The sequence below is a fragment of the Aptenodytes patagonicus genome, chromosome 1 (assembly GCF_965638725.1).
Source record: "Aptenodytes patagonicus chromosome 1, bAptPat1.pri.cur, whole genome shotgun sequence".
In the NCBI taxonomy this organism is placed as follows: Eukaryota; Metazoa; Chordata; class Aves; order Sphenisciformes; family Spheniscidae; genus Aptenodytes; species Aptenodytes patagonicus.
The window spans coordinates 224,259,474-224,278,232 of NC_134949.1; the positions used below are offsets into that span (position 1 = coordinate 224,259,474).

General features: G+C 49.1%; 1 protein-coding gene across 3 annotated transcripts in view; it reads left to right on the top strand.

Annotated features, from left to right (window-relative positions):
- Positions 1 to 18,759, top strand: part of GDPD4 (glycerophosphodiester phosphodiesterase domain containing 4) — a 39,458-nt gene that overhangs the window by 3,936 nt on the left and 16,763 nt on the right. For all 3 annotated transcript variants that reach the window (XM_076328466.1, XM_076328468.1, XM_076328469.1), the window contains exons 2-4: positions 11,074 to 11,282; positions 11,910 to 12,013; positions 13,077 to 13,170. In XM_076328466.1, the coding sequence (XP_076184581.1) occupies positions 11,100 to 11,282; positions 11,910 to 12,013; positions 13,077 to 13,170 (381 nt within the window). In that variant the 5' untranslated portion in view covers positions 11,074 to 11,099. The remainder of the gene's footprint in view (positions 1 to 11,073; positions 11,283 to 11,909; positions 12,014 to 13,076; positions 13,171 to 18,759) is intronic.

Here is an 18,759-nt window from a genome sequence, read left to right on the forward strand (position 1 = left end):
CTGCCCTCAATAAGCCTGTTGGTGTCTTCCATGTGGTCCTACCCATGGGACCATCTGTGGTCCCCATGACTGCTTCGTGTAACCCCGCATGGAGAGTTTCTGTGGCTGCCCTTTGTACGGCAGCAGGGATAGACCCACAGCCAAGGGGGAGACAACCCATTGGCACTGGGGTGTCCTTGGGCTCTCCATGCAGCTGGTTGGGTGACAACAGGTGGCCCCATCCGCCTTTGTCCCTGCAGAGCTGGGGGTGAGATGCAAGTGGCAGAAACTGCTGTTTGGAAAGAGGCACTTGGTGGGCTGGAGGTGAAACACAATTTACAGGTGAGAATGGCTTTAACAAAGGTCCAGAAAATGTCATCTGGAAGTGCCACCAGGGCTGGTGTCAGGAGAGCCTGTGTGGGATGTCAGAGGCTCGCCTGCTGGCTCCTGGCACTGAGCCGGTGCATGTTTGTCGCCGCCAGCTGTAACCGCAGAGCCCTTGTGCCTTGACCCAGGCACAGACATCCAGGGATGGCTCCCAGCACCGGAGGAGCTAAACCGAGCAGGGGAAAACTGAGCAGGGCAAGGTCCATCGTGTGCTTGGCGGTGCCTGGCTCTCCCAGATACTGGTAAACTCTTTCCTCATCCCAGTAGGTGATGTCTGCCTGGTCTGAGCTTTTCTATGGGTGCATCTTCTAGGTAGCCATGGGCTTCGGTGCCCATACCAAATGTTGTAGTTTAACCTCAGTTGGCAACTGAGCACCACACAGCTGCTCGCTCGCTCCTCCCCAACCCCCGCCCCCAGTGGGATGGGGGAGAGAATTGGAAGAGTAGAAGTGAGAAAAACTTGTGGGTTGAGATAAAAACAGTTTAATAATTGAAATAGAATAATAATAACAACAACAATAATAATATAATAATAATAATAATACACAAAGCAAGTGATGCACAGTGCAATTGCTCACCACCTGCCGACCGATGCCCAGCCAGTCCCCGAGCAGCGGCCCCCCCGGCCAGCTTTCCCCAGTTTATGTACTGAGCATGACGTCCCATGGTATGGAATGTCCCTTTGGCCAGTTTGGCTGTGCCCCCTCCCAGCTTCTTGTGCCCCTCCAGCCTGCTCAGTCAGTACAGCATGGGAAGCTGAAAAGTCCTTGGCTAGTGTAAGCACTACCTAGCAACAACTAAAACATCGGTGTGTTACCAACATTGTTCTCATCCTAAATCCAAAACACTGTACCAGCTACTAGGAAGGAAATTAACTCTATCCCTGCCGAAACCAGGACACCAAGGCAGCTTGTGAAGCCCAGGATGCAGAAGTTCCTTGAAGGTGAGCTGGAAGGGTCACAGGGCTGAAGTGGACTCACTGGGTTTGAGTGACAAACGCCTCTTCGTCTTGGGCTGGGTTCGTGCCCTGGCACCCTGGACATGTGTGGGAGAGTTCATCTGGCCTATTTAGACATCTGCCCTTGGATGAGTTGCATTGTGCCCATTTCTCTTCAACTTGCTGTACCAAGAGCTCAGGGCGACCATTCAAACACAAAGGAGATGAGTCCAACTGCTCTTCCAGGAAGACCAAGGGAGGAATGAAAACACCCACCCCAAGCTCTGCAACTAAATAAATTGTTCCCTTTCTCCAGGCTGCTAGGATGTGAGTGCTGCTGGGTGCTGATCCAGCAGAGCTGACTGTGCTGGGTGGCCTGGGCCCTGAGGAGGTCCATGAAGGTTCTGCCCACGGGTTGTCTGCACAGGGTGATGCCCACAAAATGAAACCCACTGGTCTTCCTGCCTTGCTAAGCAGACTCCATGGCTCACACCAGCAGATGGATGAGAATCAAATGAGCTGTACAGGCCTCATCTGCTGCTCTTGTTGCGCTGTTGGCGCAATGCTAAGTTGGGAAACTGAGGCTCGGGGTGACGGCTCTGCTGCGTCTATAGGTTGGTGTTAGGTCAGGGGATTTGAGCATGGACCTTGTGTGTCAGACTATCCTTTTGCTCTGAAGTGGGTTCAAAAGTTTTCTGAGATGGCTTATGCAGAAATGTGGTAGTGTTTAATTAGCTAGAAGGGATTTTCTTCTTGGAACAGCAGAACCACATTCTTATGGTGCAAAAATGGGCCAGCCCTCATGCATTTAGATGCTGTAGATAACTAAACAGAGAAACCTCTGGCCAGCAGAACAGAAAGCATCCTTTCCTCCCTTTTCCTTCCCTCCTTGCAGGGGTGTTTTGCTCCAAGGTCTGAACTTTAACATCCACAGCTTGGGGGAGGGCCAGCACTGGGGGCTCTGGCGCGGTGGCCGTCCAGGGCCCCCGTCCTTTGTCCGGGCTGAATAGCGCTCTGCAGAGCTGCCAGGCAGAGGTATGCGATCTGCAAACCTCTTTTCTTCCCTCCTCTTGGCTGACGGACAAAGTCTTCCCTCGGAGACGAAGCTCGCGGCGGTGCGCTGCCCTCGGTTGGGCTGTGGGGCCGGAGAGGGTCCCCCACGCTGCGTCCCAATCTCCTTGTCTCCCCTTAACAGCAGGGCACAAAGAGCTGCTTAGGCATTCACAGGAGCAGAGAGGGACCCAAGCCAGGGCATGCTGAACTGCACAAAGTAGGATTTATCTTCAAAGAAATATTTCCCCCCTTTCTGAGCTCCTTTTTTTTTTTTTTTTCCAAGGGATTTACTCCTCCTCCTCCTCCCCCCAGGCAGGCTTTGAGCTGTGGAAGCACTTTTACCTCCCCATGGTGGCTTTTCAATGGTGGGAGAGTGACTTCTTAGAAAGCCGCGGGCCACCCAGGGGCAAAGCCCGGGGCCGTGCCCCACGTGCCGCACAGGGATGAGCTGAGCACGGCTGCATGCATCGCTACTGGTGATGTGGCACAGCCACAAGTGCAGTGAGGACAAAACTCTTCCCTCCTCCTGTTGACCACGCTGCAGTGTGGGGAGCAGCATTTCACCCCAATTTGGCCATGCTGAGTCTCCATTTTTGGGCTTGACCTGGAGGTATGAGCTCACCGATGCTCCTGATTCCTTCTTCGGGTGAGCAAAATGACACCTAGACATAGACATCTCGCTGCTCCCAGCTGGGACCAACAGTTGGCTGGGTGGTGGAAGGTCTCCATGTGGTCACAGCTGAAAGGTCACTGTTTCTGACCTCTTTTGAGGCTAATTTCTAATGTACCAGTTTTTCAGGCCCTTCCATGGCCAAACGGGGCCCTGTCCACATTTTAGTACAGAGGAAAATGTGGAAAACAGACATGAAAGTACAAAATTCTGCTGTGTTTGGGTCAGCGTTTGATGCTGGATTTTGGGGCTTCTTTGCTATCCTCGGCCAGAATCTCCTCTCCTCCATTACCATCCCCCCAGTGGCTGCCACCTGGGGCTAGGAGAGCACCTTGGGTTGGACACAGATCACCCTTTCCTCCCTTTGAGACTGGAGCGTCCCTTCCCCGGAGCAGCAAGGGCTGGCACGCCTCCTGCCCACTCATCACCTGGACCCACCATGATGGAGCGGCTGCAGCTTTAGTCCTTGGGACCATGGAGACTGAGGTCTGGCATAGCCTGATGGCCACCAAGCATGCTGGGCTGGGGGCTGCATGTGGCCGCCTTTGCTCAAGTGGTGCAGTGGAAGTTTCTAGAAGGACAGTTGGGGCTGTTGGGACTTTCTAGAATGAAGGGGGGGAGGTGCAACATTCTACAAGGAGGGTTGGGGTGGGCAAGACCTTCCAGAAGAAAAGCAGAGTGGGCTGGGAGGACCTCTCCAGCAGGTAGGTGAGGTGGACCTCTCTAGAAGGAAGCTCTCCGTCAAAAATAACTTAAACCTAGACCCCACTGAACAGCTGTGCTGGGAATAACCTCCTGTTCCTCCTCAAAGGAAAACTTCCCCAGCTGAAATCATCCCCATCTGTGGCAGACCCACATCTTTGCTCCTTGCAACGGAGGGATGCCGGTGGCACGCAAACCTCTGCAGAACCGAAACCACCCGGCCCTTTCGGGAGGTTTCTGAGTAATAATAACAGACAGAAATATGCTTGAGTCCAGCCAAAGCTGTGGCATTTGTGAAAAGTCTTTCTCCACCCCTTCTTTTTCTTCCCTTTTTTTTTTAAGCTACTATTCATCAGCTTTATTCAAAACACTCATTTTACTCCTAGCAAACGAGAGGGAAAAATCTATTGTAGTGCCGTGAGACCCTTTCACAAAAGCGATGATTTCCCCTTGCCTGTTACCATACGAAGCTGAAAGCATTTCTGTAAAATCCATTGTAAATGCTCTGAGGCTTGGCCAATAATTTCCTGAGCACACATTTGTTAACGTAGCCCGCAAAGTGCTTTGAAGATGAAGAAAAACAGCTGTAATTTCTAATGACGATGATTGTGATTAAACGAGATTTCTTCAAGTGGTTGTGGACAATGCGTCATCCCCGGGGACCACACACTGGGGACAAACATGCTCCAAACATGAGAGACTATTGAGAGAGATACCTTGAAGGAATAGAGAGACGCCAAACAGTTTTGGGGGAGGGTTAGGAGAGAGGGAAAAGTGATCCGTGCGAAAATGTGGTTCAACTTTGGAGCTTTATTTCCTGTGATGGTCACTCTGGAATAAAGCCAGGGATTAAGGTACCTTTTCTACCCGAAATTCTCATGGCCAACGTCTGGTTTTGCTTTAGGTGAATAGATCCCACCTTGGAGTGAGGCTTGCATCACCATGCAGGGGTATGTGTACAAGTTTGGGGCTGGCAGCGGTGTTACTAAACCCATGTCACTCATCCCCAGCAATGGGGGTTCCTCAAGGGCTTGTCAAACTGACCCCGCAAAATCGCTTGGTTGCCTCAGAAGACCTTGCCTTAAAGCATTTGCACGCGACCACAGATGAGGGACTGACTGTTGAGCAGGCCACACCACCCATTTCCAGCACAGCTCCTGCTGAGTGTCTGCCCTTTAGACCACAGCGCAGAGAGTCCTCTGTGACGGGAATAAGTCCCTTGTGCAACCCTAGGGAGGCAGGATTTCAGCTCTGTTTATAGGCTCATTTGTTTGAAATGGGCTTGATTATTTGTGTCTGTTCAAAGTGTGGTGGCATATTACAAAACCCAGGACATTAGCCTTGGTGGAAACCTCCCCATAGCTTTAAAAACCACAGCCATTGCATGTTGGAGGTGCACTACAACAAATGAAATGGAGAAATGTCGTCCCTGCAGTCACAGGAGCAGTTATTCCTTGTTAACCCCTTCTACTTCCACATTCGTTTGTTGTTTCCCATGTTAAGCCCTATTGTTTCTTTGTGCTAATGGCTGCGTTCTTCCACCTCAAAGCCAACAGCTCATCAATTCATGAGACGTACTTTGCATGGGTTTGTCCCAGGCTGCACATACTCCCTGGGATCCCACGCAGAAGTAAGGTATAATTGGGGTTTATAAAGAAACTGTTGAAAGTCTTAGTGATAAGTTATAATTATCATCTGCCAGGGAAAGGAAAGGATATAGAGTATATTCCCTATCATAGGGAGATTATGACTAGCTTTATTTTATTTGATCCTTTTTCTTTTCCTGTGTTAAACCTCATTAATTCCCTGAAAAGCAGCTGATGGTGAAATAAAAGGGATCCTAGGCTGCGATCCAGATCCTCGGGCAGACTCCATAGGTTCGAAATGCAGGTTTAAGGGATGCTCTTTGCTGAGCTTTTCTGACTGGTGGCAAGGTCTGTGTGCGGCCCGTGGAGATGGTGACCAACCAGCAGCTTGCCAGGAGGTTGATTTTACTCCTTTGCGTCTGTTGGTATGATGCTGTGGAAGGCTCCCGGGTGGAAGGGCAGGAAACGATGCCCCAGAGAGCGGTGGGACGGCACCAGAAGTCTCCACACAAGGGAGCTGCAGGTGCCGGGGAGGCTCAGTTCAGGCTCAGGGCACCTCTTCCACCGAGCATGAGGTTCACTTTCTCTCCAAATCCCTTGGACATGGTGGCATGGGCAAAGTGGGCATCACCCCTATCTCCTGCCTGCATCAGGCTTCATACGCCACCAAGATGCTCAGGGCAAGCTCACCACGCCGAGGTGCTGAGAAATAACCATCTCCGTGTCCCTCATCTGGTTGCTGGTACCCATGTATTTTTCTTCCCAAATCTCTACCTGCAGCTGACTGGGAAGTGTGTTTGTAACATCTGGAAAGAGCCCTGCACTCACCCGCCCACATGTTGTAGGATATTGTGTTGGAGAAAGCTGAGTAGATGCAGGAGAAAGGAGGGGGAGAAAGCATGGACTTAAAAGGTCCAAAGAAAAAGCTACAGGGCAATGCCAGATTTGGCTGCTGTACCTGTTTACCCATTGAAAGATGAATGCCCCGGCTTTACAGCACCAAAAAAGACAAGGACACTCTCTCTTGCCTGTGCACCGGCCTTTCAGGCAAGCTCCACTTGCAGTACTATCTGCATTCAGCCTGTACTGCTGAATATATTTCCTGCTTTTTCTCCCCTGCTCCTTCCTCCATCATCCCCCCGGGGCTATTTCTCATGCTTTTCCTCACTCTCTGTCAAGCAGTGGGAAACGAGCAGCCCTGTTCAACTGCCTGCGATTCCGGAGGCTCTTATCTGCGAGCAGACGAAGTCTCTGTTTGCAAGGGAAAGACCTGAGATGTCTTGGGTTTACGGAGCTGAAAAACATATGTTACTGCTTTCGTAGCTCACTTGCTAAGGAGCCCTAAACTTTGCTCTCCTGCTGACGCCCGTTTTCCTGCTTGCTCTTTGCTCCCGTGGCTTTCCCAGTGAATGGATTCAGGTTTGCTGTTTCCCTCCTCTATCCGTTTACCTTTGCCTGGCAGAGGTGGGCAGGGATTGCAGACGACTTTTAAATTTTAGGAGCGCTCTGCTTCAAATCTAGATGCAAAGCAAGTTCTAAGGCCTCTTGCTACGTCCTGGCAATGACTGAACTGCTCCAAATCCTAATGCAGCCCCCCTGTCTTTTGGCCTCCGCATCTACCGTATGTTGTGGTGTTGTTTGCCCGTTAGGTGGTTGCTGGGTCCAGATGCTGGGATATTTGTTAGGGTCAGATGCTTGTGAATTCAAACGCTTCGAAGTTTGATGTGGTCTGAGGCATGGCAGATTCAGCCAGACCTTGGGAGAGATGTTTTTATGGCTTCTGAGTGCCTCACCGCAGCTGTAAGAGCAGGCTGGTAAGTTGTGAGCAAGGAGGAAACTGTGGGATGGAGGGTCATGGAGAACCTGAAGACTGGCTGAGGCATAAGGAGGGAGCTTGCATTAAATTAAACACAATCTATGAGCATATAGAGGTGCACCTGAACCTTGGAGATGGTGTGGAGGTAAAAGGGAAGGAGTGATGCTTGTCTGGAAGGACACAGATAAAGAGAAGAAAGGGGTGCCTGGAGATCTGAGTACATCTTGAGCCGAGAAGGACCTTTCTGGCTGCCCTTGTGTTTGCCTTTGCCTTCCTCATCCTCACACGGGACTTGTCACCACTAAGAGGGGTTTCTTCTGGACTTCTCCTGGAGTCGCCACTGAAGTGTTTGCTGATAGCAGCCACGGCACGGTGTAAATCCATCGCAGATACTTGCATCCCACAGAGCTGCAGAGGGAGATGAGCTCTTCTTAAGAGTCACTGCTTTCAGAGTGAAGTAGCACACAAGCATTGCCTTTTGTCTGGTGTCTCAAGCATCTCCTGTGCTTTGTTCCCCAGCAGAGACCCAGCAGTCCCCTACAGCTGTGGGGCAGAGTGGCTCCAAGTGTCCCGTTTGTTTTTTCCTATGTGAGTCCCGTACGTTCGGAGGGAGCAGGAGCATCCCTGGGTCAAGTCATGACCTGGGGCTTGGCAGAGTGGTTTCTGCTTTGGACGAGAGCTTGCTCATCCCACTAGATGTGATATAACAAGTATATTGACTTCCCTGCTCTCTAGCCTCTGTCGGTCTCTGGTTCTATTTCTGGATGGGTCTGGCAGGTGACTGCAAGGTCTTTTGTGCATAGCCATTTCTCTTTTGAGCAGAGGAGGATTTCAGGCACAGTAGCTCTCATCCCCTAGTAAGAACAGATGCTGGCAAAGGATGGGAGAGAGTGGTGGGCTCCTTCTTGTAAACAGCTCCAAAGAGTTGTTTTCCTGGGCACAGAATTTGCAAACTCAGGTGCCTAAACTTAAGCCTCGTAAGTGCTGCTTCCCAAAATTTGGCAAGGGCTGGGTGCCACCATACCCTGAGGACCTTGTTTGAAGTGTCCGGGCTCAGCTCTTTGAATCTCTTGATACTGAAAGGTGTTATTGCTGTAGTGGTACTGCTAAATACCTTGGAAAACAGGATCAATGGGGATCGAGAGGATGTGACACACAAAGGTTTTTGTTCTTCTTTGGCCAGCCTGATGTTTTTGGGAGGGCTGGGGATTGATGGAGGTGGCTGTGGAAAGGAGGGTGTGTTCCTCTCTTCCTCCCTCTCCAGCCTCCCCTGCGATGAAGGGTCCCTTCCCCAACAACCCCCGGGCTTGGAGAGATCACTTATGTGGGAAGACTAAAGCAGGAGTTCATTAAATCCTTAATTATAGGGATGTTCTTAAGTGCTCTGGTGCATAAAGCTGAAAACACCTTTCCCTTGCCACCGGGCGTGAGCCCAGGGTGAATTATTTAAACATTCAGATGACCAAGGCCAGATGATGTGTTTGATATGTGAGAGAAACTGGATGCTGCCAGTGTTGAGTAGCTTGTGCCATGGGCGCACAGGTCTGCCCTGGAGGGGCTGTGGGTTGTTCAGCATCTCCTGTCATGGCTACCATGTGCCAAAACCCATGGGAAATGCAAGGAGAATCCATACAAGGATGCTCTGAGGCGGAGAAAACATGAACTATAAGGAAAGACTAGAAAAGCTGGGGTTATTCAGTCTAGAGAGGGCTTGGGGGAAGACATCCAAACAGTTGTGAAATATGTAACAGAGGAAAAGTTTAAACTGTTCTTTATATCCACCATGAACAGGGCATGAAGTAGTGGGCTTAAACTGTACCACAGGAGACTAGACTTTGGGAAAACAAAACAAAACAAAACAAAAAACCTTTTAACGTTAGAGCTAGTTCAGACTGGATTAGCCTGTCTTGGGGGCTGGTGGGATCTCCATCACTGCCAATTTTTATGAGGGGTAGACTAACACCTATATTTAACACCTGACATGCTGCTGTAGCCAGCCAGATGGAGCAAACCGTGTTTTGAGGTCTCTGTAATCTCTGTTTTCCTGTCAAATCCTATGTGCTCATAGGTAAATATTGATGTGTGAGCCTTGTGCCCAAAGCAGGAACGTGAGTAACAAACCTCATGGCCTCTGCTAGCAAAAACTGCTGATTTTGATCCAGTGTCCTGAATTCCTCTTGCTGAAGGAGAAGGGCTGGGGAAGAACTGATGCTGTGGTTCAGTGATAGGGAAACTCATGGTTTAGGGATCCTCGTAGGAGGTAACAAATACCGCAACCCCATGGCACACGACACCCTTCTGGTAAGAGCTCTGAAGGTTCAAATGTATTCAAAAGATGTGGCTGGGGTAACTCGGTAATTGCTGGGTTTATGCCAGGTCTGCCTGAGGACGGCTGATGAAGACAGCAGGATCAGCTGTCGTCCGCACCACTCGCCGGTGGCATAACGCCCGCACCACCCCCCCGGTCTGTGCTCTGGGTAATTCAAGAGCAGGATCGCCATCTTGCCACATGAGATTGGCATCAATTTTTTACTATGGGGTGACCTACTGGTACCCAGATCCAATACTGCTGAGCTTCTAGGGATGGCTTGACCCCACCGCATCCAAGAGTGTGTGATTCCCTGTGACGGTCCTGGATGGGCAGACACGCCTGTCTCAGGAGAGCATTCAGGGCACGGCACGCTTGGACACCGCTCAGTTAGTAGTAGTCCAAACTGAAACCCCTTTTGTTTCATTTCCATCCTCTCTCGTTGCACCCCAGCTGCCAATAGACTGGGACATTTGGAAAGGGTACGAGGGATGCATCATTTCAGTTTTAACTTGTGTCTTGTGTCTCTGTTTTATTTGTGCCTTCTGCAAACTGATCAGTTTTTTGGAAGTGTCGATTTGCAAGGATTTATCCACTGATGTCTGCAAAGACACACTGGGCTCAGAGTTATTTGCAAACAATTTACATGTGCATTTCATCCACGTGTATAGTGCAGCAAATTGTTCACTCTGGTTCTTAAATGACTGTTATTGCGTGAGATGAATCGGGGAAATTGGAGTTCTAGGCTGGGAATCTGCAGCAGACATGCCTGGATTTGGACATGGCACTTTTTAATGCGACAGAAAAACGTCTCTGGCTATCTCTGTGCTCTAAAGAAGCGCTGGATAATGGTGTTTCTTTGTATGCCAACGCAAGACTTTTTTTCCTAAATCTTTCCCTGCGGTCTTGACAGTGCCCCGCCGGGTGAACCGCCCTTTGCTGGCACAAACCCCTGTGCTATTTGCTTCGCTGTTAACTACATCGGTTGCAATTTACCACCAAGTTCTTTGGATAAAATCTTGATTACGAACAGATCTCCCATGTGTGCATCTTTACAGCTACCCTTGCTGCCCTCAAAAAACTGTGCCAAGTAAAGCTATTTCAGTCAGGAAATAATAATTTTTCCTAAGGGATCGGCCTCTGCAGTGCTGCAGTTTGGCCAGGACAAGAGACCTGTGTACCTGGAGAGTTTTAGTCCCTTTCCTACAAGAGCTAGTTAAATTGGTAGCAGGTTGCAGACAGGTCACAATGAGGTTGAATTAATTCCCATGGATAAGCCAAAGCTCAGGTTCATCCGCCATAATTTGAGAATCTGCACAGAGTGCTTAAGTTAGCGATTTCGTTCCCCAGAGTTCCCTGTGTAGTCAAGAAGAGGCAGAGGTTCCCTCAGAGGTGATTCAGAGCACCTCAGTTACAACCAGGAGCACCGCTGACTGCTGAGGGGACTTGCAATGACCATGCTTTTCTGTTAGACATCTCAGGTATATAAAATTAGGTGGTGTGTCCTCAGCACCCTTCCCTGCTGGTTCCAGCATCCTCTTGAGAAAACTTCCCCTCTTTTTTCCGATATGAAAAGCTTAGCCAAGAGGAAAGGAGGGTTGCAGTATCCCCATAAAACTTGTGGTCTCGTTTCAGGAGGAAGATGAGATAAAGCCACTCAGATGGAGGCCAGCTCCACCAGCCTCAAGAGGATCAAGTTTGGGAAGCTGAAGGTGGTACGTCGGCACTTGCTACAGAGGTATGAGCATCAGCCCTTCATCTCCTGCCTGGCTGGTTTCTACAGCTGCCGGTGGAAGCGGTACCAGCGCAGAAGGACCGAGCCTGGGAAATGCTGCTGCAAGACGGTAAATCAGCTCAAAATCAGCACAGACATTGATTTCTGTGTAGGGACAGGTCAGTCCAAGCTGACAAGTGGTTGATGCTGTGGGCCAAAGGCACTCCTGCCCAACATCATTTGGAGCCCACCGAGATCTGTTGGGTTGTGAGATTTTGGCTCTAAGCGATGGGTGTATTGCTGTGTTTCCAGGGCAGGCTCAGTTTCTCCGTGCCACCACGCAGCTAACAAATGTGTGGTGGCAGGAAAGGACCTTGCACCAAACTCTCCAGGCCAGTGAAACATCTCAAAGCCATAGGATCAAATTAAAGAAGGAAAATTTGGGCTGGGTGTGCAGTAAAAATTGTAAAGAGGGCTGCTGCATAGTGCAATTCCCTCTCACACGAGGTGGTTAAAATCCTGTTCATTTGTGAAGTCAGGAGATCTGTTTTCCCTGAAAATAAATACTGCAGAGTACGCTTTTGAGGCCAGCCCCCTGGTCACAGAGGACAAGGGGGGAAGTCATCTCCATCTCTGCTTCTGGATGTCCAGCACCAAGCCACGTGTTTTATGGACAGCCTAAAAGTATCTGCCATTTGCTCTGATTGCTTTGGGGTAGATAAGGCTCTGACCACTTGTCCTTCCTCTCCCTCCCCAGCGGGAATGCGTGTTTTTCCCATTGCTTGTTGGAGCTTTCTGCTTTTCTCTGCTCTTTCTGTACATGTGGGGTGAAGCGAAAAATGACTACAATAATTTTGACTGGTAAGTACCATCTTTTTCTCCTCTCCCGCTCCTCGGGCAGGTCCCCAGGGTGGCTGGGAAGAGAAGAGCACCCTCCCCAGCAGCTGTGCTGCAGCAGGGCACTTTAGCCATGAGCCAAAGATTTGGCTCCTTAAACTCAGCATCCAAACTTACAGCATCCAAATTGAATGTCCAGTGACTTCAGAGTTGCTGAGGCTCTGCACTTTTCTTGGCTACAGTGTTTAGGTGTAAGTGTGAATTTGGGAGAAAGGGGAGAATGATCATCACAAAAATTGTGAGTGAAGGGGACTAAATAGCTCTTTCCTTTCCTTCTCTGACTCTTTCCCCCCCCCCGTTCCCTCTGAAGAAATGTAGTGGCTGGCATCAGAGGCGTTGCACCAGCTATCTCACTGCAAAGAGAATTGCATGTTCCCAGGCTCAAAAGTAAGAAATAACTGGCAGGGATTTATGCAAATCCTTTCCTTCTGCAGTACGTAGGTAACAGTTCTGCAAATCTGGCCCCTAAAATTAAATTAAAACAGCTCAGATATTATGGGGATGAATAATATTATTCGTCCTTATTGAGCGTTTGGGTAAAAAGTAAAGCTCCCCTCTCTCTCTCCTTGGGCAATCCCTCCGCAGCTCCTCCAGCTTTCTGGTGTTTTCTCCTTCAAAACCTGACTCAAATCCCCTTTTGGCTGCAGTGCCTTACACAACCGCAGGCAGACAAGGTGGGCTGTTGGCCTGAGTCATGTCGTCCTACCCTTTCCCCAGGCTGCCTCGTCTGCAGCAAGGAGCTGTGTCTTACAGTCAGCCTAGGAGCAAGGCTCCCCTGGAGCAAGGCCATCCATTTGGTCCCGTATTTTACCACCCCAGCACGTTGCGGTATTAGCCTGGTGGCTAATGCAATTACGGATTTGGGGAAGGAGGCTCTTAACCACTTTTGCATGTTGCAGGGTAGGTTATTCCTCCCTCCCTCTTTGTTTTATTGCTTTGAAAATTTCAAAACTTCAGGGAACAGGGCTGTTGTTTCCCTCCAGTCCATGTACTAAACACAAACACGTAACATTCTATTGCTTTTTAGGTATAATTATGGGAACCTGGGCTTCTGGTTTCTCTGGTCTCTTGTTCTCCTCATTGTGGCTGCAATCTTGTTCACGTACATCACGCTGTTATTGGTAAGTAATGCTCCTTGTCAGCTGACCATGATTTATAGTCCTAAAAAGTAAATATGGGGATGGCTTTAATGTGTCAGACCAAAGCTCAGCGTAGCCCTGCAGATGATCCCTAGAGAGTGGATACCTGGGGAAGACTGGGAACACGAGTGTTTATGGTACTTTCTCCCCACGTCCACCTGCGGATGACCAGTTTTAGCTTGGGGGTCTCTGAGCCAGATGTAGTTTCTGTGATTTCTCTCAATGATTTCCCTTTGATGAATTTGTCCAGTGTCTCCTGGAACCCAAGTGAGGATGTGCCAGCAGCGGCTGGATCTTGATTTAGGGGAAGCTAAAGACTGCTGTTCTGACAGCAGGGAAGTATGGGGCTCTGAGTCACGTGGTGGTGGTGATACGATGTCAAAGCTGAGTTATTCCTCTAATCCTGAAGAAAAATGCTCATTAGAAGAAGGGGAACATTATCACTGAAGCTGCCTTGGCGCTCTCTGCTTTGCTGGAGGGTTTCTCTCCAGGTAGAGACTGCAGACGTGGTCACAAAATGCTCCTGAAGTTTATGCCCAAAGAGGCAATGTTCCTGAAATCTTCACTTCTCCAAATCCTGTGAAATTTTCTCTAGACTTCTGATCTGCTGTCTGCTTTGGTTACTGGAAACGTACCAAAAGCAAGCATTTCCTAAAATTTCTACCTAGTCATCCTTTTTCCCTGTCCTTTCTCTCACAGGGACCACCCCAAATAAAGACAGATCTGCATCTGTGTTTCCACCCTCTGCATCCAGAGCTATAGGCTCAGAAATCACTTTAACTCCAGGGACTGGAGTTCAGTCTCATGCCTGCTCCAGCTTTCATTTTGAAATGCCAGGTGCTGAGGATGAGGTTATGGCTTTGTCTCACCTCTGTGACCAAGACAACCAGGTTTTATCATCAATTTCTGCTGTTCTTACCCAGTCCCTGATGCGTCATCATATAGTCAGTCTGTAAATTGCTCATGGCAGGGAATCTGTTTTTGCTTTGTTCATGCAGTGCCTAACTCAACAGGTTTCTGGGGTCCTTTGTCCCTGCTGAAGTACAAACAAATAGTGATTTTATTCTAGTGCTAGCAATAAAATACCAAAGTGATAAATAGAACAGCTGCTTGGTCATGTCCACAGTGATCAATAGCATCATAAATGCTGTGGACTAACTGAGCTCTGAGTAGGACAAATAACAATATTTAATTACAAGGATTTTGTGACACCCTGGTGGCTCTAGGGCTCAACATCTATTATTCAGCAAAGCCTACCTGGCTTTCCCAGTGGCCATGGGACAGTGTGGGTGGTTTGGCAGTTACAATGCTACTTTGGGCAACTCAGAGCTTTGCCAGAGATGCTCGTGTGACATGGATACCTCTGAGATCATACCTCAGCAGGCTGTGGATCTGGAGTCAACCTCAGGATCAGACTAACCCATCATAGCACATGCTAGAAATGGACTTCACATGATTTCCTGGGCTTGAGGAGCCTGAAGACCCCTGGGGCTGGTGTGTCAGCTTGGTCATGCTCTGTCTGGATCCAAACATCAGCCAGTGTCCAAGCAGTGGACTTTCTTAGAGGAGTTTCATGTCTTTGGCAGCATGGATGTGATGGCTGCAAGCTATCAGGGCTGGTGGTGGGCAAAATGAAGCCAGAAAGGTAGATGGAAAATATGAGGCAAAAATTGGTGTCCTACATGGTTCAGTTCAGTCTTGGTCCCACTCTTCGTTGTGTAGACACATCCTCCTCCTCTCAGCATCTCAGTTCTGTCTAATGAGGCTAACAGCACTTGCCTTCCTCAGGAGGGTGAAACACAGATAAACCTGAAAGAATATGAGGAGTTTGGATGCTATCAAGCAAGTCCTACAAGAGAAACACGTCAGGGGTACCTCTGCTCAGGGGACAGCCCCTGCAGTGAGGGTCCATTTGCTTCTTGCTTTCATGAAGCTGTTAAGCGACCCACCCAAAGCTGTTGGGTATTTCTAAGGGCGCTCACCCTGCTTGATTGCATCACCATGACATCGTGTCTCATTTGGCAAGACTGCTGCATGCATCTATGTTGAGCAGCGGGCGTTGGGAGGCATGAGGCTCCACACCGTCAGAACTGTTACCTAAATAGGATTAGGTCTCGAAGGAAAGGGGAGCGAGGAAAGCAATCACCACCACCATTCATGCTCCCACTATCTCAAAGCATACAGGGTCACACGACAGTCACACGCCTGCATGCAGGGTCTTGTGATGACAACTGCGGCTTGGCCATGCTCATCCCAGCAGGGCTCCTTTCAGAGAATGACTCTGCCAGGAACCACCCCTCCATCGCTGTTTGCAGAGCTTCCCTGTCACAGTGTCTGACCTCTCACTGTAGCCTTTGATGAACCACCCAGCAAAACACTAACAGCCTCAGAGGTTAAGAAGTGCAACTCAGCCCTTCCACATCTAAATAAATCTATCACTGTGGGTACTATACGATAGCTGGATCACTCTAATACATTTCAGACAACTGATGGCCAAATAGGTTGCCCCCACAATGAATTACATCCCATGTTCTGGTTGAACAGTGTTGGATGGAGACTATCCCCGCATGTGTTGCAGGAAGGACTGGAGACCTTCACCCAGGCAATGTTTCCTTGTGATGCATCAGCATCAGCAGCCCATCACATCAGAAAACTGAGCACACTGATGCCCTTGCTGGAGCAGAGAGATTTTATAGCAACCAGTGGCAGGTCTGGTTTTGTTTGTGAGCACCATCCCCTCTTCCTTAATTATGGCACCCAACTGGAGCCTGCAAGCCTGCTTCCATGACCTTATTGTGAATCACTGAAGCAAACACTTTTCTGCCCACCGGCCACCAGCGGCTGAACAAAACGCTGCACAACAAAGCACTTGCTGTCTACGCAAAGATGCTCTCTGTCCACATGCATCATTGTAATTTTTTCAGACAATCAGTTTCAATTAATTCAATTATTATCACTCTGCAAGACAATTTTCTCATCCCCATTAGAGCTAAAAGGTTAAGCTGAGGGGTCTAATTGCAGAACAGTTCATGCTCAGCGGAGAAGAAAAAAACTTTTCTTGTTCAGTCTTTCAAACACCAACATAGTATTTTCCTCTCTGCAGTTCAACCATGTTTGTTCCAATGGTTTTGGGGAGGTGACTCGTGACTGTACAATATAAAGAGGTTCAGGTGTGTTGTGGCCTCTGCATTTGTAGGCTAAGAAAGAACTCAAAATAGTACATTGGCACTGAAGTCCAAAAAGTGATCTCAAACCTCCATCCCTAAGAGACTAGGGTACCAGAGAAGTTCTGGCTTGCTGCATTTTTGCCAGAAAGTGAATGTAGGGACCTGAATTCTGCTGTTGTGAACAACTAAGTGAGCAGATGTTTTAGGTGAGCGTCTAAGTGCCTGCCTCCACGTCCTTGCGGGTGGTGGGTTCAGAGCCTGCCTGAGCCTCACCAGCAGTATTGAAATAAGCCCAAGGTCATTCTCGTGCTGAAGTAGAGAGGGATTAAGGGTCTATTGTCCATCCTTTTGCAGCATAACCTTGTGGACAGTGCACCCACTCAAAAAGAGAGAGACAGAGGTGCAATCCCCCTTGCAGTGAATCCATCTATCTTTCTTACTACTGGAAAGCATCTCTTAATTACCACTGTCGTGGTTTAAGCCCAGCCAGAAACTGAGCACCACCCAGCCGCTCGCTCACTCCCCCCCTCAGTGGGATGGGGGAGAGAATCAGAAGAGTGAAAGTGAGAAAACTCGTGGGTTGAGATAAAAGACAGTTTAATAGGTAAAGCAAAAGCTGCGCACGCAAGCAAAGCAAAACAAGGAATTCATTCACTCCTTCCCATGGGCAGGCAGGTGTTCAGCCATCTCCAGGAAAGCAGGGCTCCATCACGCATAGCGGTGACTTGGGAAGACAAACACCATCACTCCGAACATCCCCCCCTTCCTCCTTCTTCTCCTAGTTTATATGCTGAGCACGACGCCATATGGTGTGGGATATCCCTTGGGTCAGTTGGGGTCAGCTGTCCCGGCCGTGTCCCCTCCCAGCTTCTTGTGCACCCCCAGCCTGCTCGCTGGTGGGGTGGGGTGAGGAGCAGAAAAGGCCTTGACTGTGTGTAAGCACTGCTCAGCAATAATGAAAACACCTCTGTATTATCAACACTGTTTTCAGCATAAACCCAAACACAGCCCCATACCAGCTACTGTGAAGAAAATTAACTCTACCCCAGCCAAACCCAGCACAACCACTTTGCAGGTAGATGGTGGAGAGGGGACACTTCCACACCTCATACTAAAGAAGAGAAGAATGCAAGTGTTGGAGGCTGTAAGATTCAGGGAGATGATGGGACTGGCAAGAGGGACCTTTGCTTTAGCCTCAGCAGTACTAGTCAGAAATATATTGGTCACCTAAACCAGTTAGCCAATCCCAGGATACGTGTGGAAGCAGTTTGGAAGAGCCAGACCTGCTGGTGCTGGTTGTCCCTTTGCCTGAGGAAGTCCTGCTCTAGGTGCAAGCCTGTGGGACATTGCTAGAGGCAACTGCTCTCCATGGAAGAGCATATTGGACAGGTCCTGAAGCAGCTTTTGAGGAGCAGGATGAAGCTAGGTTGTTGTGGCTTGAGATGTTAAGCTTCAGGGGTACACGGAAAGCAAAGAAAACTCAAGCTGACTGTGCCAGAGGATAAACCCTGTCCACATCACATCAGCTCACTGGTCCATCGAGATGCGTTCTCCTACAGTGACCAGTGGTGCAATGGCAAGAATTCCTTCTTCACCCTCTGAGGATGAAACCTGGCGATTATTCTTCTTGTAAGCTGATAATGAGATGTTGTTTCCATCGATAAAAATGAGCTCACCCTCCGATGGCATTCCCCGATGTGGTGCATCATTCATACAAAAGTTATACTGAGTAGCAGTTGAACTCCTGTTGAACATAGCCTGTGAAATAAGTGTTTGGCTGTACCTCAGGCAAGGACCAGGTCTTTGTAACATTGCTTGCAGAAAAGGGGCAAATTTGAAAGTGTCTTTTTTTCTCCTTTTTCTGAAATGGCTTATTTAAATGGGGCTGGCTTAAGATCTTCAGCAATAGTTCAATTCTCTCTGAACTGCTCCCGTGGTTACCCATCATGTACTGGGTGCAGGATTCAATTAAAGGAGACTAACGTATCAAGAAGCACTTAAAAGCTGATCTGTATTCTCTGCTGAGCTTATATGGCACTTCAAATCAGCATGGTCCTGGAAAGAGAGTGTGTTTGTAGCTGGATGGGAAACAGCTTACATTCCTTTGTAGTTGTGTTTTGGGAGAGCAGAGCCCCTTCCCCTAAATCTGTATGTCCTGCCCTCACACAATCCCACTGTGTTACAGTCTGAAGGGACCTGGATCATAAATGATCCTTCTGAGTGGAGCGCTGATGTCTACTAACAAATACTTTTCTCTAAACCCTGATACCTGGTGACACTGGTCCCCAAACTGTCCCTTACAGTGGTCGGGAAGCTTACCCCAGGCACTCAGATTCCTGAGCATAGACCTGTGCGTTTTCACGGCAGCGAGGTACTTCTCCTGGTGAAATTCATGACCAGGTTC